The sequence below is a fragment of the Rhinolophus hipposideros genome (assembly GCF_964194185.1).
Source record: "Rhinolophus hipposideros genome assembly, chromosome: 5".
NCBI classification, from domain to species: Eukaryota; Metazoa; Chordata; class Mammalia; order Chiroptera; family Rhinolophidae; genus Rhinolophus; species Rhinolophus hipposideros.
In genome coordinates this window covers 71,127,199-71,151,582 of record NC_138051.1, presented here as the reverse complement: position 1 = coordinate 71,151,582, position 24,384 = coordinate 71,127,199, and the positions used below count along the sequence as shown (strand labels likewise).

Below are 24,384 nucleotides of genomic sequence, written 5' to 3'. Positions count from 1 at the left end.
ACCATGAAAGAACCTAGTCTCGGGCCCAGCCATATTCTCTCGTGCCCAGCATCCGCACGCGCGATCGTGTTGATGACCGAGTCATGTTTAGGACTGAGCTCGACTGGGTGCGATTATTTTCTTTAGCTCTGATGAGTTACATCGGAGGCATAAACCCTCAGAGAAGGTAGGTAAAGGAGCACAATCCATTTTATCGTGTGTCGGAGGACCGTGAGAACGGATTCGGAAGTACTGCCTGGAACCAGGTGCCGAGGTAGAAGCAGACTCCTATAAGTGGGCTCCTGGAGGCAAACAATAACAAACTCGCTGGGTAACACTTCACGTTACGAGGGGGAAACTATGGACAGCTATTCCACAAGCTTTAAACATCTATTTCACGAGTTTATGCGAGAGTAAAAAGACAAATGAAATAGCCTGTCTTTATGAGGTTGACGGTCTGCAGGGGCACATCCAGAGAGGGAAAAGTGCACTATTGGTGAGGGCTTCCTGGAAGAGATGACGTGCCTGAGCCAGGAGGTGAAGGTTGCCGACACAGAGGGGAGGAGAGCCGTGGGTTGTAGTAGCATGGGTAGAAGAGAGCAGCGTGTCCTGGGGCACCTCCGTGTTCTGCACAGATGAGTGTCACTGCAAGGGGAGGGATGCAAGCAAGGAATAGTCTCTTCAGGTGGATAGGATACAGTTCAGAGCTTTATGTGCCGCTTTGTTCCCCCCCCCCCCCCCCCCGGGCTATGGGAATGGGGAACCATCCCTTGAATGAGGCTGGTAATATATTATAACCCGTATCAAAGTCGTGTGAGACAGTGCTGGAGAGTTTTTGTCTGAGAAACATAAGTAATCTGTGATCACAAGGTAATGTTGACAGAACCGTACACAGTCAATCAATGAACATTTTTCTTTTATCTAGTGTTAAAACAGTCGCAAAATTGTGTGTGTAGTTTCCAATCTCTAAAAACACATTGGCTGTTAATTTACTAATATATTAGTTAAATAGTACTGGCTTTAACCACAATTCTCATCATCTTTTTCATGAAAAAAGTTAGAGAAAATTTGAACTATGACATCTTTCAAAGAAAATATTAGGAAAATGAAGATAAAATGAAAACGTTTCTATTCAAGCTGCTTAAACTGTGAGTACTAATCTCTTGATTTTTTTTAATCTTGTAAACTTGTGTTTTATGTAAAAAAGAGGGAATTAGTGGGCTGGAGAGCAATCCAAATTCTTTGTAGCACTGATAATAAGTGATTTAGAGACAGGGCCCCAGCTGTAACTGAAAGCAGAAAGAACTGTAAGAAACAAAACTCTTCAGATCTCTTGTATTCAAACAGCCCTCACACTCCTAACCCCAAGCAAAGCAAGATTGCAAAAAAGCAAACATGCCAGTTCTTACACACAAACAGTAAAATTAGAGCTTCAGAAGGGAGAGGTTCTTAGTAACTATGTACTACCTCTATGCAGTTATTACAAACAAATCTTGCAATCCAACCACCACAGTCATCTTTACCACAGCTTTCTCAAACCACAGTAGCAATTTTCCTACATTTTCATTAGTTATATATATTTTTTCTGCTTTAACTTTTCACCTGGTAAATTGATGTTTCATGTTTCATACTTTAGATGGCATCCTGAGCTTTTCCCAAAAAGATGCAGTATTTGCATTTTGATTTTATATGAAATAAACTTTTTCAGTTCTAGAACATTATTATACACTGAGCATTCTTGGAATTTTTATATTGTTCCTTATTTGTATTGATTCTTTTAAAAAATTTTGGTCTTTGATGACCGAGGCTCAAAATTCATTAAAAACATGGCCCATTTAAAATGATCAAATTAGCAAATTTATGATCAAATAATACTCATCAGTGTCAGCAATGGTACATCAAAACAGGTAAACTCTACTGGTGGGAATGTAGAATAGTACAATCTTTCTGGAGGGCAGTGTGACAATATTTTTTCTTTACCTTAAATATGATCATACCCCTCATTTAGCATTACCCTCTGGGGTTCATCCTAAGGAAATAATAGAACATGCAGGTAGTATTATTTATAACAACATTAAAAAAGAAATGGCTTAAATAACTGACAATAAGTAAATGATTACATCAGTTATAGTACATCCATATGATGAATTATTGTTAGCCATAAAAATTGTTTACAGAATTTTAATGACACAGAAAAATGTTCTTGATATAATCAAGTGGCAAAATAATTACAAAACTTTTGTATCTTCTCCTATATATATGTAGAATAATCTTATGTATATGAAAAATGCATCAGAATTGGTTATCTCTAGACGGTAAGATTATTGGTAATTTTTCTAAATTTCCTCACATTTTTACAATTGCTTTTTAAAACTTGACTATTTACATTCTATTGAAACAGAGTTCGCTAATCTGACTACATATATAGAAATTAATACTGATTTTCAACATGTGAAATCTGTTTGACAGATTATAAATACTCGATGTTTCAAAATATTTTTAAAATCCAAAGACTGAGGTTACACCTAGTCTGGAAAAAACAGGAGCTTTAATATATGTCAAACCTTCTCTAATGAATCCCCAACACCCAGAAGAGTACCTGGAACACAGTAGTGATTCACTAGCTCAGTGTTTATTAAAAGTGACCCGAGGTACATTCTATAACCAAAAAACTGGAATAACTTCATTTCTTTCCTGTATAAGAGGAAGGTTCTCTACTCACCTCTTATATTTCGGTACTAAATAATATACTGCAGAGATCAAAATTTGAAACAAATGCTCATCTGAAATATTTGTACTAGAGATACAAAGATGAATAAAGTAAGGTCTAAAACTATGTCACGGATACTGAGGCCTGCCTAAGAGTGAGCAAGAATAAACTTTTTCAGAATTCCTAGGAAAAAAAATTTATGGATTTTCTGGAACTCTCTCAATCCATACCCAGGTACAACCTCCATAAAGTTTGTGGATTGTTTGAGGAGGTAATGCTGGCCTGGAGAGAAGGTGGAGTAAGTTGCAGCCTATAATTTGAGGATGAGCAAACTGGAGTCAAACTGGTTATTATATTTAAGATCTCTGTAAATATTGCCATTTCATAACTCTCTGGATGTACTCTGTCTCAAAATATTTCTCCAATCACTTGTTACTATAGGAAAATGTTCACCATTTGTTCTCTGAGTCTTGGAAAACCGTCTGTAAAAGTTACAGTTAGATTGTAGATACACAATAGCCTGGCATAGGACACTACCTTGGCATTGAAGGCTGTGAGACTGGAAGAGACAATCTGTGCCTTCTTCAGGTTAGCAGTGCTAAGGACAGATGCTTGTGGGCACTCTGAAATGATTGAAAAGAAGTGAGGCTGTTGTCTTATACATGGACAATCAGACTCAATATGCCATCATTGTTGACACTTAAGTGAAGTTAAATTAAGTGAAATGATGGCAATCATCTTCCAGGACTGACCTGGAATGAAGGAGAATACTCATTGCTGAATACTTGAGAAAAGAATTATTAAACTCTTAAACTGAAAACAAATAAAATGAATTATACAGGTTAGGAACTTATTTCTATGAGTAAATTGTTATTTTGAGAAATGAATTAACCCTCTGAAGAGCTAAATCAGTGGATGTTTAAATTCTTTTTGTATTATAAAGAAACCTAATTAATTTGCTCCTGTCTGTGTTTGCCATGAAATATTACATTTCCAAACATTCTATATTGAAAGAAAACAGGATTTGGCAATAATAATAATTTTAGTTAATTCTCTTTGTGCACTTCTGAAGCTGCTCGGGAACATCAGTTAGCTATATTAGATGCTTTATTATTTTGGTATTAGAGAATGGAAGGAATTCATAACTTTTTGGGCAAATAATTATTTTAAAGAGCCAGGTTGAAAAAATACCAGATAAATAAAAGTAATATACAGACAGTTTAACTTCTGAACATAGAGGAGGAAATTTTATTGGGTAAACTCAATGGATTAAAAAAATGTAACAAAAATTCTCTATGTAACCCAGTAACTCCATTTTATGCTAATATACAGAATATAATCACATTATAGAATGCATTTATTTCACTTATTATCGTAATTCATTACATCTGTATTTTAGTACAGTCAAAATTGAAGCCATATTTCTTTTGTGAATCTAATTCTACCAATTAAAAATTTTCTGCTGAGTCTCTACTATATTGATCTAGCACCTTTAATTATTGAAAATGTTCTTTTATCTTTTGTTTCCTATTTGTTACAAGTTTGCAGTTCTGTATGCTTCCTCATGTTCCCAAAGGAGATTAACTCTATTTTGTTGTTGTTTTTTTTATTTTTAGGAACTAACACTTTTCTAAACTTATTTTCTTAACGCAGTTGAATTCATGTGAATTTGAAGTCTTCAGGGATTTTTCTTCTCTGTTCTTGCCCCTGAACCCACTGTTCCATTGTAATTAACTTTCTCTGATTTTTGTTAATCTAATTAGTAGAGTGAATATTCAACTTATCATCCAACTTTATAGCTAGAGATTTTAAATTATTTAATTTCTGCATATACAATTATGTATACTCTACGTTAGATCTGTTTGTGAACTCATTTGAAGAAATAGGCATAAAAACATAAATATTTCTGAAAACATATAACATCTTGATATTGCACAAGAAATGAAAATATTAATAATAATGAATTGGGTACAGTTAACCAAAAATAAAACTGCAAGTATACACATAATAAAGAAATAATATGGCTGTAAGATTCAAATGGTTAAGAAGTGCGTTGTATGTGTGTGTGTGTGTGTGTATCACAAAGTATTTGTAGCCAGGTTAAAATTTCACCAAACATTTCATTTCCCCACGAAAGGTTTTTTAAAACATGTTAACCATTGTTTCATTTAACACATAGTTGAATTTTATCTTGAAATTTGAAAACTGAGAAACATGGTATTATACATTAATACTGAGAATAAATGTTTAACAGAAACTCATTCTGCTTTATTAGGTTATATTGCTATAATGTAATGTGTCTTAAGATACATTCTTTTTGGTTGTCTGTGATTTGTGAAAATTGACCACTATTGAAATAATAACACTTCTGTTTTTCTTCAAGTTAACAGACTTAAAGGGGAGCTTCATTAACATTCATAAAGTTTGTAACATATATAGTGAAAAAGGGCAAATGTGACTGGATAAAGAAGTTGTGGTATATACACACAATGGAATACTACTCTGCCATAAGAAAAGATGAAATAGGACCATTTGTGACAATATGGATGGATCTTGAGATTGTTATGCTAAGTGAAATAAGTCAGACAGAAAAAGTCGAGAACCATATTTCACTGATACATGGTATATAAAACTGAAAACAACAAAAGAACAAGACAAACAAATGAAGAAACAAAAACTCATAGACACAGACGATAGTTTAGTGGTTACCAGAGGGTAAGTGGGGAGGGTGGTGGTAGATGAGGGTAAGGGGGATCAAATATATGGTGATAGAAAGAGAACTGACTCTGGGTGGTGAACACACAATGTGATATATAGATGATGTATCACAGAATTGTACACCTGAAACTTATGTAACTTTTATAACAATTGTCACTTCAGTAAACTTTAATTTTTTAAAAAAAGGGCAAATGTTACATTACTGGTAATAACTAGATTATCTTTTCTTGTTAAAATATTGGTCTTAATTGTTTTTTCTCTGTACCCACATTTTTAATTTACACTCCACAAATTTTTGGGTGTAATTTAAAAAATTGTCTAAATACATTTCATAATATGTACATTCTAATTCAGATTATTTTAAGTTTATAATTATATGTGTTTACACAGATATGTGATTATCTCTATAATATATTTATAGGAGCCTAGCAAACCCTTTTATTTTAGAAGGAACCCTTGAAGATAATTAGCATATAAAGTTTCTTTTTAGTGTACTTTAACCACTGATGTCGTATGAATATTCTAGTTACTTTTCTGTAGCAGATTTTCCACAAATACTGTAAGAGTTACCATGAATCAATTTTGTCACAACAAAGTGATTTCAAAGTGATCTTTACTGAGTTTTCTTGGATCCTTGCAACTGGAACTTTTGGGGTTGATGAGGTTTGTCAGGAAGACAGAAAAGATGATGTCACTTCAGATCTGATATTCCTGGGTCTGGATTTAAAGATTATCTGTTGAAGATTGATTCTTCCCCTTGTCCTCTCCAAATTCAGATCTCACTTCTCCAGAGGTTTAGAAGGCCCTATTTCACCACTGCCACACAGAAAAAGACAAAACTCAAGAAAAATAATATTATAAGTTCTACAAGACACAACATAATTCTTAGGTCAGAATTTCATGGCTTTTGGCATCAGGCCACCACACTGTTAATAGAACAAAGAATGGAAACAAAACCTTAGTTCCTAGAACTTAAATTTACTTAATTTCTTCCCCAATGTAACTCATTGTACCCTTCAAATATAAGATGTTCTTATTCCTAATATAATTCTTCAACTATAAGGGCAATTTTTTTCCTTGCTTGATCTAAGCTAGAATGGGTAGGACACATAAATATGTAACATAAAGATAGATCAGCCTGGTAGACCAAAGTAGGGAGAAAGGAAGCAGTTAAGAAAAAAAAAATTTTTTTACAATGTACTTTAAACTTACTAATGATAAATCTGGTTGAAACATGGATCTAACAAATTTACAAGTTCATGTTTTTACTGAGTGCTTTAGGCCATAAAGTTAACATTGTTTTCTTCAAATATTAAGAGTTGTATACACTCTGCGAATGAAAATGGAGGAGGGAGAGGGGGAGGGGAGGGAGGAAGGGGGAGGAGGAAGAGTAGGAAGAGTTTTCCTTCAAATTCCTAAGTTCATAACTCTCCTAACCTGTCCCAGTGATTCTGGGTAGAATTATATTTTTTGCAGCAATGATTTACCTTAATTCTGGGTAGAATTATATTTTTTGCAGCAATGATTTACCTTAATTCTGGGTAGAATTATATTTTTTGCAGCGACGCTTTGCCTTAAAAAGAAATTGTCTCTTAAAATACATTTCCTCACATCAGAGAACATATAAGCATTTGAAAGAGGACTTTCATAATCTATGCTTAGAATTATTTCTCTCACCTAAAAATGATTCTGCTGTTTCTGATTGGTATAAGCAATTGCTTTAAAGTAGAATAAAAACAACATAGTAACTTTTTAAATAAAGTTTAACTGGGAGCTTCATAGGCTGCCTACCTAACTATTCCTTTCTCAAATAGGTAAGGATAAAGAGTTACCAAAATTTTCTCATACAATTATTAATAGTCCTCACTCTGAATTGAAATCATGCCCTTTATATTTCTTGTCATCCTTTGATCCTAGAGTTTTCTGATTTCTTATTACAATGGTGATTAGTACATTGATACATTCAATTCAGAGCCAAGTACTGAATTATAATCTTCACACCATCTTTTTTGTCAGAAAATGAGTAAGATAATGAGAAATTATAATGGCTTCCAGCCCCCTAGTGATCTATGATGGATTTTGACATAAAGGATGAACAATTCTGTCACTAATGGACCTCAATAATTTGGTTCTCTGAATAAAGGAACAACTCAAATAGGACTTAAACTTCTTATTGCTAAAGTCAACTAAGCATGTGTATATAAATATGTGTGTGGTATTGAACTGGTTCAAAATTAGCATAAGCTACTATTGTCATTTAGTTAATATTGATATTTACCAATAGATACAAACATTTTAAATCCTTGCATTTTTGCCTCTTAAGAGCATATAAATTTATAACTAGCTAAATTTCATCTGGTTTTATATGAGACTCTGCCCATGTTACTGAACAATACATTCTTGTGTTTGACAGGCCATGAAAGAGAGCCACCTAAATGATTATGTAGCCATTACCCATGAAATCTTCATCTTATTCTTCTAGTCTAACTTAAAAATAACATTTGGCAGATAGATCATTAAAGTAGTAGATTAAACAGAATAGTAGCAAAACTTATTGTACAGGCTGTAGAAATCAGGAAATAGATGCATAATGTTAAAATAAGATTTGATTGGGAGACTGTTTCACTTAAACCATTAAATAACTGTTCACTTGTTTCAAGTTTGCTGCTAGGTTAGGGTTGATATATATAGGGTATTAGTTCCCAAAATTATCTTCCTTTCTTATTTCCTAAAATTATCATTTCTTTTATGAGTAAGACTTTTTAAGTTACACTAGAAATACACTAGAAAGTAGGTATTATTGGTAAATTGAATTATAGATTACTAGAAAAACCAACTTTTGTTTTTAGGCAAACTTTTTGATTGCTCTATTAACTTTAATAAAATCAATCACAATATGGTGATTAGGGTTTTGTTTTGTTTTTTTAGCCAAAGAAATGAAGAATTTCTTGTACACATCATCTGTTAAGGCAAAAAGAGGAAACTGGTTATTCTGGGTCCTAATTTTTCTTGGAAACATTTCAAATGATTTGAGTTTCTTAACTCTTCAGTGTGATAACCAGTAAAAAAGGAAATGGTGATTGGTGGGAGAGATTAAAACAAAGGTTGGGAATAGGGAAAACCAAGGGGAAAAAGTTCCGAGGTGGAAATATGGAAGTTAAATTCAGATTTTTAATTGAGCACCTACCATGGGCCCCCAAAATGGCTGACAATACCACTGTTTTTAGTTTAAATAACGGAAAATGAAAACATATTAGTAATTAGTCTTTATTTCTAAAATATCATTCTAAATGACCCATTCAAAAAGTTTTGTTTTTGACTGATACATTTTCACATTATTCAACATGTTCATTAGGTATCCACTATTACCAGCTACCTTACCAGGCACAGCAGATGACGGGTGATGAACAAGGAGCAGCCTCATCATAGTAGCTTTATCACGTGTTCCTAGGCTGAAAAGGCCCTTCTTTGCATTATACTTCTGGTGGGTGGAATATGTAACTTAGTGTTTAAGTACAGGAATGTAGAAATCAGATAGGTCTAGGTTCAAATTCCAGCTCTAGTGTTTAGTTTCTGTGTGGCCTCAGGAAATAATATTCAGCCTCTCTGAACCTCAGTCCCATCTGGAAAATGAGAATGATTCTTACCTCATAAGGCTGTGAGGATTAATTAAAATTACATGCGTAAAGCAGTTAGCAGAGTAGAAAGTGCTAACTAAATGGATGCTGGCATTACTGAGGGAAGAGCCCTAGGGTGGACAGATCATGGGGTTTCCAAATTTGGCCTGCAGCGTCAAGTTCTTAACACCAAAGATAACTCTGCTTGCTTCAGCTCCCTGGCATTCATCCTGTCACCCCAGGTTACTGAACCTCAGGTATTAAGGAGATGGGAGACATTCCACAAGGATATGTTCCCACAGAGCTTTACCAGCATCTTAGAATCCCTAGCAGTGCTAATGCTCTGCAGAGCACTAACAGTTATCACTGAGAAGCATCTGTTACACAGGAGGTGACGGTGGTGAGGAAAGATGAGGAAATGATCAAAGTAGATGAATGGCAAACACATTTTCTTAATTCATAAAACCCATTTTAAATTAAGAAAAAAGTACCAATTTCTTTATTCTCAACTACGTGTGCGCATACACATTCAGGGTTTTTTTAAGTTGGTACTGACTTAGCTTTTTGTTAACAGTAATGACAGGTTTTTGTTTAACTGTTAAATTGGTTCTTTGAGGGATTTTCCAGAGATCTATTCAATACAGAAATTCCTTAACCAGTGATATAAACAAGTATTGTTTTAGCCAGGGAGAAAGTTGCCAACCACCACCAGCCTCTCTTCCCACTTTTTAGAATAAGTCAGTGTATTATCTCAAGTATTTAGGCATATCCTTGGCATGTTCATAACAATTGTGTCATTAGGCATTCTATAGCTCTAATGGAATTATTGTAATCATCAAATTATTTTAACATGTCTAATTACTTCAATCTCTATTCATCTCACCTAGAAAATTTCAAATGTTTCTTTTTTGCTCAACTTTTATATCTTGTTCATCTTTTTTCCTCAACTACATTAAATATTATTTTTTACATTAGTCTATAATTTTTCCTTTTAATTGGTGCTCTGCCTTAGCAAACTGTCATTTTATTTTATAACTAGTGCCTGGAATCCTTATTCTAATTTTTGCCTGTACTCAAACTTCAGACATTAAACATTATTCATGTACTACTGGAGTTATTTCTCTGAATATTTCACTTTTAAAATATGGGAGAGATTAAGACAAATTTCTGAGTCCTAATCCACTGCCACTTGGTTGTGCTTTATTAATCTCTGACATTCTTAGTCCTGTTTACTAAAGAATTATAAACAACTGCGTTGCACTGTAATTGGTGGCAAGCTTTGTTAGGCGCTGACTCCATTCCTCCAGAATTTCTTGCTAGAGAACAAAAGGCCTTTTAAGCAAGATAGTGTTTGTCACAGAAAGAGAAAACAAGATCCCACATTATCTAGATTTTCCTCTCATTTTCAGATTTGAAGACCAATCACTCAAATTATAAAGGCAGGGGGAGCATGCAGCTTCCACAGCCTTGATTCATTGTCTTTACAGCTGGAGGGCAAGAAGCAATAATAGTAAGGAGTTAGCTCTGTAGTTCCACCCCAGGAAAGGGAAAAAATGAGAGGAAACTAGGTTGGAGAGAAGTGTTGAGTATTTTCATTCCTCCTAGTTTTAAAAGGCAAGTAGTCTTTACATGAACTCTGACTTAACAAGGAAAACTGTACATTATAAAGAAGGCTGTGTTGCCCTGTGGATGGTTCCAGAACACAAGGTGTGTCCTGTGTAACATGAAACTGGGAGAAAACAACATCGGTGAGGTGTGGCTTTGTGAAACTGAACATCTGTTATGTAAAATTAGAGATTATGTTTAATGTTTTCATATTTGCTTGCTAATTGTTGGCTGTTAATACATGTCAAAACACTAAGTTAAACACCCTTTTCCTAATGGAATAGAGGACATGGATTAGTAAGTAGTACTGGAAATATTTATTGTAAAAAGAACCCTGCTCTCTAATGGTGGGAAAGCCAATGCAAGAAATTTTGATGAGGGTCAAGTAAAACAGTGGTCCCAAAGAAAATGTTGTTTATTAAGATACTATAGATATAGTTTGGAAATTTTGTTTATCTTCTCTCTATATACTATTCTGATGGTCTCTGGGTTAGAGAACTTTTCTTAAGGTCCTGCCAGTAATGCATATACCATATTTCATTTTAAGTTGCATTTCAGATTTAATTATTTGCTTGAACTAGTGTATCTAAGACTAAGATGAATCACTTTTCCTATTATGTGGCTTTTAAAAAAAATTCCTGATTTCTTGTTTATCTTTTTGTGTATTTCCCCCATCTCTACTTCCCATTATTTTAATACTGCATGGCTCCTATACCATTTCTATTCTTAACACTTCAATATCTTCCCACAAATCTCTGAGCTCACACTGTACTCTAATACTTTCAAGAAAATCTGTGCTACTCAATAGATCTCTCAATTCTCTTGGCAACTTGTTCTTTTATGCAAGTTGTATACAAAAATATGACTTGTGTATCTCAAAAATCTGATGTAAAAAAGCAATGCTGTTTTACTGTTCATAATCACAAAATTATCCTTTTAAATATAGGAGTTATTTAACATCCCTTTCATTATGAGAAGGGTATTACAATGCAAGTAATTCACATTAAAAGGCATTCTATTCAATAGTTGTGTTTATTAGTGGGTCAGTTTTGCAAGTGTTTTAATTCACATGTAATTCGTGTAGACCCTGTTTCAGAAACAATTAACAATACTACTTTAACTAAAAAGTGATAAACTATTTTCATTTATATGCTCTGTGATTATTTTATAGTCCTCAAATTTTGTAGTCCTTTACAGAAAAAATAATAATAAAGCATGGTGATAAACTGCAATTTACCACAACACATTTTCTCCAAATCTTAGATAGTATAAAACACAAGACATTTTTTTTGCACACTCTACTTTTATAGAACAACCAGATTTGTAATTGATTTCTTTATTTTATTAGCTTTATCAATATACATGGCAGCTTTCTCAAATCTCAAAGTTCCAAAAGTATGTAATTTTAAAGATGAAAGAAAAATCATTTTTCTTTAGTTGTCATATTCTTAGAGAACTATTAAAGTCTATTTATAAACAAAAATAATTGATTAACACACTTTAGAATCAGAATATTTTAAATTATTTTAAAGGAATACAAGATACGTCTTTTTAATTAACTATCATAGTTAAATTTAATATCACAAAACAAAATGACTTGTCCCCGCTAATTTCTCAGGTGAGGTAAAGTCATTGGGTTTTATACTTAATATAAGTTTTAAATGTGATTATTAAATGATAACATTTTATCAATTATAGGAAAATATTAATTTATAGGAATTTCTTTAGTTCCACCAATCTTTTTAGGCCAAGTTTAAGCCCATGTCAACTTTCAAGGTTAGATTCAGTGCACCTAACCTGCCTAATAAGAATATGAATTTCATTGGTAAGAAGGGGGAATAAACAGTGGCTAAATCACCGTTCAACTTACAAAAATAAAAGCTAAAAGTTAAAGGGATCGTTTCAAGTACTAAGTACTCAAAAAAATCGTTTTTTAAAAATTTAAACAGGACTGGCGAATGATGTTGGATTTAAAATTTCACAGGATAACCTTAAAAAAAAAAACACATAGAAATAGTGAAGTCATCACCTTATTGTTAAAAAATCTAAAGTTTAATAGTCATTGAAGGGAAACAACCACTTATAGTCTACATTTAAAAGTAACTTTAACCATATCTAAAACAAACTAAAAACAAAGAATTCTATTAAAAAAACAAAAAATGATAAAACATTTAACACCTAAACCGTAGATACTTAAGATTCTAAACAAAAATATTTAAGGTAAAAGGGTCTTGAAACTTTTTTCCAACAATTCATCTTAGAAAATCAATTTCTAAATAGCTCATATCCTTTGCTTTGGTGTTTTGTCTACTATCAACTAAACATTAGCACAGTAGAAAATCACTTATGTTCTTTTCAAATGCTTGGCATTATAATGTGATCTCATATCTTTCCTCAAATTAAATTTTGCTCCACATATTCCACACGTATACAGGTGAACATCCATGTGCTGTTCCAACTGTTCATTATTTGGGAATATCTGAAAGCAGACCTGGCATATAGTCTCACCAGCAGATAAATGAGAAATCATATGCCGTACATGGTCATGTTTTCGGAAGTTTCCTTGATCACAAATGGAACAGACATACCTGGCCATGCCTTTGTGCATGTCATTGTGTAGTCGCAATTGACGTTCTCTTAAAAACTGCTTTCCACACGTCTGACAAACAAACTGTTTTTCCTTAGTATGAACAGTATAGTGTTCTCGTAGGTGACACCGCTGATAAAATCCTTTCCCACACAGATTACAAAAATGCTTTCGCCTGTGATCTCTTTCATTTTCTTCCAGGATGGCACTCTTAAACATATCTTGGTCTAGGCAGCTCGACATATGTTCAACCACTAGATTTTCAGTTTCAAAACGTTGGCCACAATTAGGACACCGAAAAGGACAGGCAGAGTGTTTAAATAACTGCTTTTTTTGGATACTATTTATCTGGAAATGATTGTCCCTAAAATCATCCAGCATCTCAACAAACATATCTCTGATTTCAGACTGCTCATCCGGATTCTCTTCCATGTCCATTTTCTCTTCAGTATTTCCTAACCCATTCATTGTCAGATCTTGGGGTTCTCCACATCTTTGAGCATGATCCTGAAGTTGTCTACCCTTAACAAGTATTTGTCCACATTTACCACATGCACAGATATTTTCAATGTGTTTGGCTAAGTAATGTGATGACAGGTCCTCCTCGGTTATTGTGAGTCCACACAGCTCACAAGACGCATTTTCAGTGTCCTCTTGCACTGGACTGCCATTGTTGGGGGGCCTCATATTTTCTAAACCACCTCTTTCATCAGCATTTATTGACATCCGAGGTTTTAGAGTTTTCCTACCACTTTTTTTAATACTGACATCTTCCTCAACATAATATCTATAAAATGGCTCTTCAGGTTCATCTTCTAATTCATCGTTGTCAGTGGATTCATTACAATCTTTATCAGTAACTTTAATAATGTTAAAGTCTTTCAGTTCATCTGTAGGGATATCTTCTGGCTCCATCTTGATGATGATTCTCTTTCTCTCAGCAGCTCTGCTTTTCTCTTCGCTAGCTAGTTCAGACTCCACTGTGCTACTCTTTCTGCTTCCAGTGGTTGAAGTTGAATCGTCAGCAGCCTGGCTTGGGTCTCCTCTGTATTTGTCTGTCTGTGCAGAAAATGTTTTAGAAGAATCCTTTTCACCAAATTCAGCTTTGATATTACTTTCTTTTCCATCTCTAACATCTACTATTCTGTGGTAGGCTCTCGTGTTTTGGTATGAATGTCTGTTAGTACAGGTTAGCACATGCTCATCTAGTAATTTCTCACAGCTAAAGCCAAATCCACAACTGTCACAGGTAAAACTCCGTCCAAAGCGGCGTGACACACGTTCTTTTGGAGTAGATAATTTGGACACAGAACTTTTTTTACATACATCAAATAGTGGTTCAGGAAAATTACCTAATTGTAAGGACTCTTCATCAGGCTCTCTATTATGTGGTGTATTTACTGTTGAACTTGGCTCTGCACACCACCTATTGGCTTCACTGCCATTTCTAGCCACAGTGTCTTCATACATTCTTACTCCGAATATCATTTTGCTGTTGTGTTTGCTAGAAGCAGAAGAGGAACATTTTGAACTAGAACAATCTGCATCCTGTATATCTTCTAAGCAGTCGGGAACATTGTACAGCTGCAGGTAGTTCATTGCCACTTTAAACTGCTCAAAACTGGAGGGAGCTGTCATAATTTTCCCCAAATACATAAACTGCAAAATGAGATCAAAACACTCGGCACTGATTTTCATGTTGCTGAGATTCAGTTGTGCAGTACTATGCTGATGGTTCATGAAAAACATTCTAAAATAAGAGCTACAAGCAGCTAGAACTGCTTTGTGTGCTTGAAAGTAAATGTCATCAATTGCAATACAACAGTCACAGAGAAAACCCCATTCCCTTTGGTTGTTTAGCTGCTGAAGGACGTAGCTGCTGTGGCTGGGCTTTGCCATCTTCTATTAATTAGAGACCTATGTAAAACAAAAATATTGAAGTCAGAAAAGATATCAGAAGAGTACCTGAAAGAAAAGAATAATTTTGATCATGATTCGTGACTTGTGTGACTCTGCTATTACAATCAATGTATGAATAGCTTTCCATTCTAATGTAGCAAAATTCAATAATATATACCTGAATAATTTTTTAAATTTGGAGATGAAGATACTCAGTCATTTATTCAAGCTTCTCATTTTCGTTTTAAGAAATGGAAGCAAAGGTATCACAACCAACACCCATCACTTGGGTTTCATTACAACTCTAGGGGGGAAAATGTACACAAAATTTGAAAGGAAAGAAGACACTCGTTTAAAAGTACTCGAGGATGGCTGGTTGGCTCAGTTGGTTAGTGCGGGGCTCGTAAGACCCAGGTCGCCGGTTCGATTCCCACATGGGCCAGTGAGCTACGCCCTCCACAACTAGATTGAAGACAACAACTTGACTTGGAGCTGATTGGTCCTGGAAAAACACACTGTCCCCCAATATTCCCCAATAAAAATTAAAAATTACTTGAAGGATACAAACAATGAAAATAAATAAAAAAGCAACTTAAATTGAAATGTAGTAACTAAATTGCAAAGTATTAAAAAACTTCTTAGATGATTGATATAAAGGAATTATTGCTAATTTTTAAAAGTGATGAAGGTATTTTGGTTTTGTTAAATAAAAGTCCTTATTTTTATATATACATACTGACATATTTATGGATGAAATGATATATGTAAGATATGCTTGAAAATAATACAGTGGGTTGGGTGATATAACATTGGCTATGTGTTAACTACTAAAGCTGGGAGACAGATATAATTCTATTTTTGTATGTTTGAAAATTTCCTTAGAAAAATTCTATTTAAAAAAATCTTATTAGATTACATGCAAATAGCACTAAGCAAATAGGTTTGACCAATGCTTTTCTCTCTCTTTTTTTTTATTATTGGAGAAGCAACAATTCAGGATATCTGTCTTTTATTGCTTGGCATGCACTTTAGGGTACAAAGAAGCAGTGGGATCTATTTGGGAAGGAGGTATCTATCCATAGACTGTAAATTTTTCTTCATTTTTTTATTGTTTAAAAAAGTATACAAAAAAAAAGTATACAAAAGTAACACATGCTCATTGCAAAACATTAGGCTGCATACCTCTTCCCAGAGGTAACCTCTCCACACATTGGATTGTATATTTTCAGATCAGTTTCTATGGATACATACATAATCAACAGATACTGAGCACCTACTGTGTGCCAGGCACATAATTTTGCTTTTGTTGTTTTTTGATTTTTAAATCTAATGGTATTGTACCATATATTCCTTTTTGCAATTAGTTTTCTTCATTTAACAACATATGGTAGACACTATAAGTATTTTTAATGTAGGGAGTTGACTTTGGATAAAGAAAAAAGGAGAGGAAAATATTAAAAGTACTAGAAGTCCTATCTAACACAAATCTAAAATAAGATCCAATTTTAGCCTCAATTTTTAATCTGCATGCATAAAACTTCAGCATCTATTTTCTACTGAAAAACAAGTTCCTACGCAATTTGACTGAACATAAAAAGAACATTTAACAAGCTGTTCAGAGAAATAAATTGTTCACTCTTCAGTCCCTAAACCCTTTGATCCCGAAGTAGTAATTAAGAGAGTATCTAAGTTTACTTCCACCTGCTTTCTATCTGTTCATCACAGATCACATGTGGATCGCATACCCCTTTTCCCTACTACCAAAAGACCCATCCTGCCTCCTTTTTCCTGCCTAAAGACAGAGTTCCAGAGCCAGGGATGCCTGTGAAATAGTACTGTTGAAAATGAAAGTGGCTTCTTAAAAATTGCTACCACTGTGCCTTTTCCATAAGCTAGATCAAGTATTTCAAATAGGTGCAATATTCCAACCTTCTGTAACTCAGATCTCTCTGTGCCAAAACTGTGAGAAATCACGTTCGGTATGTTCCTATGTATAAAACGCAATATATGTACAAAGATATTCATCAACGTGTTATTTACAAATGGAAATGCCTGGTAAAGGGAGTTGTAAGTAAACCAAGGTAAATCCAGACCCTAAAATTCACTGTCACGTGGTCTTTAAAAACTATATTTATAAACGAAGACTGTAGAAGAAAATGAGAAGAGTTTTTAGGATAGAAAGTCAAGTAAATAAACACAGGACACAAAATTATGTAACTATTATATAAAACAAATCCAAATGACAACAAAACCTTATTTGAAGGTCAAAAAAAATGAAAATCCAACCCAACCCCCCCCACATACATACATACATACACACACAAAAATGTTGATCCCCAAGCCTATTTTATGTAGGATGAGATTTCTAGGTCTATAAGCATTTTGTAGGCTTCAGAGAGACCTTTAATAAATAATAAATCAAAGAGAAAGAGACAGAGGGATAATCTCAAAAATTTTTTTTTCTAGTAGAGAAAGAGTTGTTTAAAATGGAACAAACTCATTCAGAGTCTAGTGAATGCCTGTGTGGATGCAGGGACAGAGTGTTGTTGAGGACAGTCTGTCCAGGGAAAAGAGCACAGGCTTTGGATCAGGCAGATCTGAGTTCCAATTCAGCTTTGCCACCTTGGGTAACTTCTTCATTCTCACTGACTCCAAGTTTCCCGATAACAAATGAGGTACAGTACTTGGCACGTGATAAGTAATGGAAGTAACAGTGGCACCTGTGTAGTGGTGATGCTTACGTATAAGTATCAGGAGGCATGTTTAACTAGATAACCTTCAAGTTTCTTTCTAGGTAGGATTCCAACAGTATGAAAGCCAGCAGTAAACCTGTAAAAACTTTCTAATTTTACTTATCTCATGCTTGAAATAATGACGTGAAGAGCTTAAAGGTTCCAAGGAGCCTTCTAATTAAAATGAAAAGCAGTTTTATGGTCAGCAACCAAAATTAATGCAACTACAAAGACCAATATGACAAGCACATTGGTAGCTATTGTCACAATTCAAGTAAATTAATGAAAATACATACATTCTGTGTTAACATAAAAACACTAAAACAAATAAGAACATCAACAGCATTTTAATGTATACTTATTAATTCAACAAATATTTATTGAGTATTTTGGTGTGCCAGGCACTGTATGAAGTACTGAGAATCAGCAACAGGACAGGTATTCTGTAATTTCAAGGATATATCATGGAGAATTTGGACGTTTTCCTAGATTAGTGACTTCATTCAACATGTACTCAGTAAAGTGCCTACTCTGTGGAAAAAGGCACAGTGCTGTGGTGGGAAGAACAAGGGCTCTGAGTCAGACTAGCCGGGTATGAATCCCACTGCCTCCACATGTCTCTGTTTCCATCTGCCCCTCAGAGAGCTCCAAGCTGAACAAGTACTGTGCCTAAAATTAATGCGAAAGCTATGGCTTCCAGGCTGACCCAGATCGGTAGTTTCATCAATGTCAGTATGCAAATGTCCAAGTTCTGAGTAAAACTAATTTTAGATAGAGTGACTTTTAAGAGCAATCATTCATACATTAGTACGAGTAACTGTTCTTGTTATACCTTTCAGAAAAGCTTTAAGAAGCCTTAACAACACCAAGAAAAGGGGGGAGGCGGGAAGGAAGGAGCCCATGGGGAGGGATCTAAATTCCTGTAAGACTTTTAGCTTGTCTCTTGAGAATAATTTTTGCCATTAAAATCTGTATATTTCATTTACTTTTCTTAATTAAACAACAAATCTCACTTAAATTCCAAAAGAAGTGCGCTCTTTTCAAGTTTTTGATATTCTTAATAATGCTACCAAAAAAACTTAGTAAACGGTTACAGTAAAGCTTGTAAACAGTTTTAAATAAAAGGACCGCTGATATTTCAGTTCTTGTTTTTATAACTGAAATTGGTGGCTGCTTGTTTGTTATGAGCTGCATCACTGGTGGAACAAGTTTATTACAGCTAAGCACCCAGTATACGTGCAGCCCCAGGAGGGACAGGAGTTAGGTGATGCAAACAGTTGACACTGGATTTTTAACATTTTAGTTTGAAAAAGTTGGCCAGCTCATCTTAAATTCAACAACAGCCACCAAGGATATTAAGCAATGTGGATATCCATAGGCTTTTATAGAGAGATCTAACCTAGTCCAACATTCTCATCTCACAGAAAAGCAAAGATCTATGACTGTTACTGTATCGCAGGTACAGTTAACTGTGGTCAAGTAGGTACGAGGACTCTTGACCACGCCAATGGGTACTAATCCCTGTGCAGTGGTTACCACGTGTTCTCTGGTCTTACGAGTATGCAGTGTGCCCTTCTCAGGAATACTCACCAAGGACTGTGCATGTGTCCCTAATACAGGGTTTACTGGCCAGGTGGTTTTGTATGAGTGTGACTACCTGGTCTGAATTCTATCTGTAATGTGGTTTCATCCATATGTGCGCATCTAGTCTCATCCAATAGACATATTCTCTAAATTACACCGTGTAAGCTATGTCAGTCAATTTCTCACTGTTATAGTAAGCTTTAAAAAATACTTTTCCTTCATTGCTCAATCTCTCAAATTGGAAAACACAATTTTGCTGGAAGTTTCTTTTGCTTTAGCCTTAGTCAAATGATAATTTAAGAGTCTATAAATAACTATATAAAGTGAATGAAGAAGTAACAAAAAGACAGTTTGGAGTTGACCCCTTCTGTAAGGCAAATAATCACCCTCTAATTTATGTCACAGACGTGCATTACCACGGAGGCCCCTGGGGACGATTTGCACAGCCTCAGTGAGTCTGCAGCAGAGCCTAGCATCAGACTCTCAATTCCGTAGCCTAATCTCTGAACTACTAACAATCACCTCTGGGTCCCAAAGAAAATTTCAACATATACATTTATTTCCTTATGACTATTTCTATATCTTATCTGATTGAATGTATGTACATGGATTTAATTTGAGGGCTATAGACTAGCTTTTTAAGAAAGACTGAAATGTAATGAAAGGATTCTTTCATGTTTATAAATCAGACTATCAGAACGTATTGAACATCCACAATATTGCTAACACTGCATTGAGGTGGAAGGCAAAGAAGGATGGTATATAATAGAGCTAATTACATATGAGGGATTAAATTTTACACCAAGAAACAATTTGAGAATAATTATGTACTAAATGATATTGGATAATGTTCAGCAAGAGTTTAGAAAAAGCATGAATTATCCTAGAACAGTAGGCTTTAGGAAGGATGTAGGATTTGAGTGAAGCCCTGGTGAATGAGAAGGATAGAGAAAAATAGAAAGCAAAGGGAAAGGCATTTCGGTAGTCCGCACAGGTGTCTGTGTAAGTAATTGGGGAGAGGTACACAGCAGCATAAACAAAACCTTGGAAGTGTAATCGGAGGCAAGGTAGACTTGTTTTACTTGCCTTACCATAGACATACCAGGTTCTAATCTAAGTAAATGTGTGTGTATCATACGTATTATATACATACACACATATATATGCATATAAATATGTATACCATTTTATTGTCTAATACTCATAACAAACCCTACAAAGCAGGCATTTTAAGACGCATTTTGCGTCTTAAATTAGAAAACAGAGGCACACGATGTTATATAACCTTCCTAAGGCTACAGACGACTTGGTGAGATTAGAACACAAGCAATATGACTCTTCAGCTTGACATCATGGCCTTAATGATTTTGCCACCTATAAAAATAAGGTCACCTCAGCAAAATTCTTTCCTAGAATATAATTTTCCAGGGTATACAGTCAAATTTCTAAATTTAAACTTAATTAAATTCTTTAGGATTTCTCCTTGAAATTTCCAGGAAGAACCAGTTGTATACAGGCTCCTGAAGATAAAAGGTTTTACTTCAAGTCACTTAAAATGACAGACATGATTAAGTTTAGAAAATTTTATTCACGTTTTAGAGCAGGCATTCTGGTTATTAGACTGCTCGATACTCAGTACAGGAAGTTCTGAAATTATAATTAAGTTACATTCTAAAACTTAATTCTTAAGTTAATTACTTGGAACTTGAAACGTATAGTCCCATAGAGACAATGCTACAAATGGGGGCTCAGTTCTATGCTCACACTCTAAAATCTTTAAAAGTCCTAATGTAGCTGTCTATTAATCCTAACAGTATTACTTACATTATTAGCACTAACAGAGGTATTGTACAGCAGTGCCTAAATGAATTCTCAAGGGCAGGGACAAGGCTTGATGACCTTTGTGTTCCCTGGTTGGCACTGAATGCATGCTTGTTAAATGAAAGTACTAAATAAGAGCCCAGGAAGCAGACACCAATAGCTCTGAATACCACTAAACTTCTTTACCTCTGTAAACCTGCTGCTTTTCTCATCTATAACATACGGATAATCATATTTCTCATAGGATTCTTGTACAAATTAGAGATGACAAACATTTCTTAGTCTTTTCAATCCAAGCACAATACAATTTTTCTTAAATATCAATGTCATCAATGTGAACATATTTCATACAATTTTACAAAGTGATCAAATTCAACCCGCTGCCTTATAGATGAGAAAACAAACTGACGCCCTAAGAGGTTAAGTGATAGGCTCAAGGTCTTACCTAGTTTTAGAGGCTGACAGGATGGGACCTTGGTCAGGGGCTCTTCCTACTACTCTAACGGCAGCCCCTAAGTACAGCACACCTGGCTGGCTGCTTTCTCCTCTGCGTCAATTATGTTTTGCTGAAATGGGAGAGCTGTTCAAATTTCCAAAGGTTGTTTGCACCCACCAAAAGGCCTGAGACTGTTATGCTTTTGAAGATTGTGATTTGTTGGTCGGTATCTTTCTGTCTCCTTGCTTGTCAAGCCAACAGCTGTCACTTCTAAAAGGTGTGCTAAGCTCCTGCTGCCCACCATTTCAATCTGTTATGGGTTAGGAAGACAAAAACTCATCGAAACAATCTACATAAATCATTTTCTGTGAGGACCTAGGGAAGTATTCTAGGAGTAAGATAAAATTTTAATTCCTGCACTTGTTTCAACTATTTGAATTGTTGATAAGCAATAAATAGCCTAAGTCTTTTGCTTCAGCAAGGGTACCTGGATAACTGAGTTTGCCAACCAAATAAACTTCTGAATAAGTGAGGTGTTTCTGTAATTCAGCTGCATTATGGGTCTAGGAAATGAATTTATCCACACAGAAAGCAACAGGAACACAGTGGCTTCTGGGACACTCCTCTCCCTCTAGGAGGAGGAAAATTATTTAATCCAACCAGTCTATGTTTTGATCTGTTCATCCTAGAAGCAACATGACGTCTTCTGACCACCAGAGGGCACCGTGTGAACAGTAGGCTTCTCAGCAAAAAGCAGCTTCATCAGAAAGTCCCTTTTTAAAAAGCACGTGGCATTCATATTCTTAAGAGTTCATTTTGTGGAACTTCTATCTATCCAGAAGTATTCACTCTGTGACTTTGTCTGGGACCCACCTAAAACTGCTCCTCCACCTGTACTGTCTCAGTTGGCACCGCCATGCACCAATCATCCAGGCTACTTGGGAGTCACCTGGGTCTCCTCCCTCATAATTAAATCTTTCCAATATTTTCACTAAATATTTCTCAAATCTGCCCCTCTATTCCATCCCTACTTTCCCTGCATTCCTGAGGCCTCTATCATCACTCATGAGTTGGTACAAGAGGCTCCTTAACTAGTCCCTCAAATCCAACCTTCACCCTTAGACGACTCATAAAGAACAAAAATCAGACCATATTTTCTCCTGCTTAAACTCTGCTGTTCCCTTCACATGTCCGCAGGCTAAAGTACAAACTCCGCAGCAAGGCACCAAAGGCCTCCTGCCCACCCATCTACTCTTGTTTGGCTACTTCCTGCTTCAAGCTTCAGGTTCAAGCAGCATAAAACTGCTTGTACCTCCCTCCCCCACAATCCCTCATTTCTTCATGTATTTTACCTCCATTTTCAGTCATGCTGATTGGTTCTTGTATCTGAACCTCCCATGTATCATTTAATAAGCAGTTTATCACCTCCCCCCAAAAGCCTTCTGCAACACCTCCCTCTTCCACTATTTTGGGTGTTGATATCACTGTGTATTATCTCATTTTGCACTTACTACACTGTGTTTTAATTATCAGAGCAGCAACATAAAGTAGGTGTTCAAGCACAAACTGACTATACTGCCTAGGTTCAAATTCTGGCTCTGCCACTTGTTAGCTGTGACCCTCGGTAGGTTGCTTAACCAATTTGTGCCTCAATCCTCTCATCTGAGAATGGGGACTGTAATCCTTCCAAGCATTAAGACTTAATTAATTACTGTCATGGAGTAAGTGCTAAGTAAGAATTGGCTACCATAATTTCCTACACGTGGGTCTGCCCTCTAGCTCATGAGGAACCTGGAGGCAAGGACTTTGGCTTGTTCCTTTCTCTGCAGCTTAATCTGTATTCAGTAAATGTGGCTAAATGAACAACTGGTGAGGCAGCTCTCTATGATAGGAGGGACTACCCTGTTCCTTTCTTTCAGCAGATCTACACATTTCTTAATTGTATTGCTTCCAATTTTGTGGCTCTGATTTTTTTTTGTTTAATTCTAACTAAAATCCTGACTTCATACTTTTATCTAATTAAAAGTCAATGAAATGAAACCAAGTGTCACAAAAAGCATGTTCATCCTAAGAAGCTTAACTCCATTTCTAAGCCTTAAATCTATTTAAGATTTAAGATTATCCCTCATCCCAAAGCACCTAACACAGCATAAGGCTTCATGCCTTCATACATGCTATTCCACTTCCTTAGACCCTTTTCAAGGTCCAGCTCACTTTCTTCCGGAATTTTTTTCTGATCCCAGGGCTAGGCAGTTGACCCTCTTCTGTGCTTCCGAAAGAGCCCGGACCTACAACTATAGGGTGACAAATAATATATCATCCAAACTGGGACACCGTATCTATCACCACACTCCCAGCAGGGATTGTAAGTGCTTTGCCCCCCTGCTTTGCTGTAAGCTGCTTGAAGTCAGAGCACTGCCTTGGTCATCACTATGTCCCGTGAGCCTCTAACAGTTGCCTGATATTTGGTTGATATCTGATCAGTTTCTGAATGAATAAATGTTGAAGTCGGTTAAGTTTTATTTTGCTCATGAATTTTTTGCATTATTTCAATCATGGCAACTTTTATATAGTGGCCAAAAATTTACAAAGCAATTTCTTATGCATTATACAACTGATTCTCACAATCCTGAGGTAAGTATTTTTATCCTTATTTTGTGAATGAGGATACAGGTTCAGTGGTTGATACTTAAGTG

General features: G+C 35.3%; 2 protein-coding genes across 3 annotated transcripts in view; both read right to left on the bottom strand.

The window, feature by feature from the left end:
- Positions 1-24,384, bottom strand: part of HSPA2 (heat shock protein family A (Hsp70) member 2) — a 35,125-nt gene that overhangs the window by 7,175 nt on the left and 3,566 nt on the right. The window lies entirely within an intron of this gene.
- ZBTB1 (zinc finger and BTB domain containing 1) overlaps positions 3,912-24,384 on the bottom strand; it is a 24,592-nt gene continuing 4,119 nt past the window's right edge. The window contains exons 2-3 of one of the 2 annotated variants that reach the window (XM_081049323.1): positions 13,218-15,133; positions 3,912-6,223 (exon numbers count right to left, since the gene is read on the bottom strand). In XM_081049323.1, coding sequence (XP_080905449.1) covers positions 6,187-6,223; positions 13,218-15,115 — 1,935 coding nt within the window. In that variant the 5' untranslated portion in view covers positions 15,116-15,133 and the 3' untranslated portion in view covers positions 3,912-6,186. Of the gene's footprint in view, positions 6,224-8,668; positions 15,134-24,384 lie in introns of those variants that run through there. The other variant, XM_081049322.1, reaches the window with a different exon arrangement.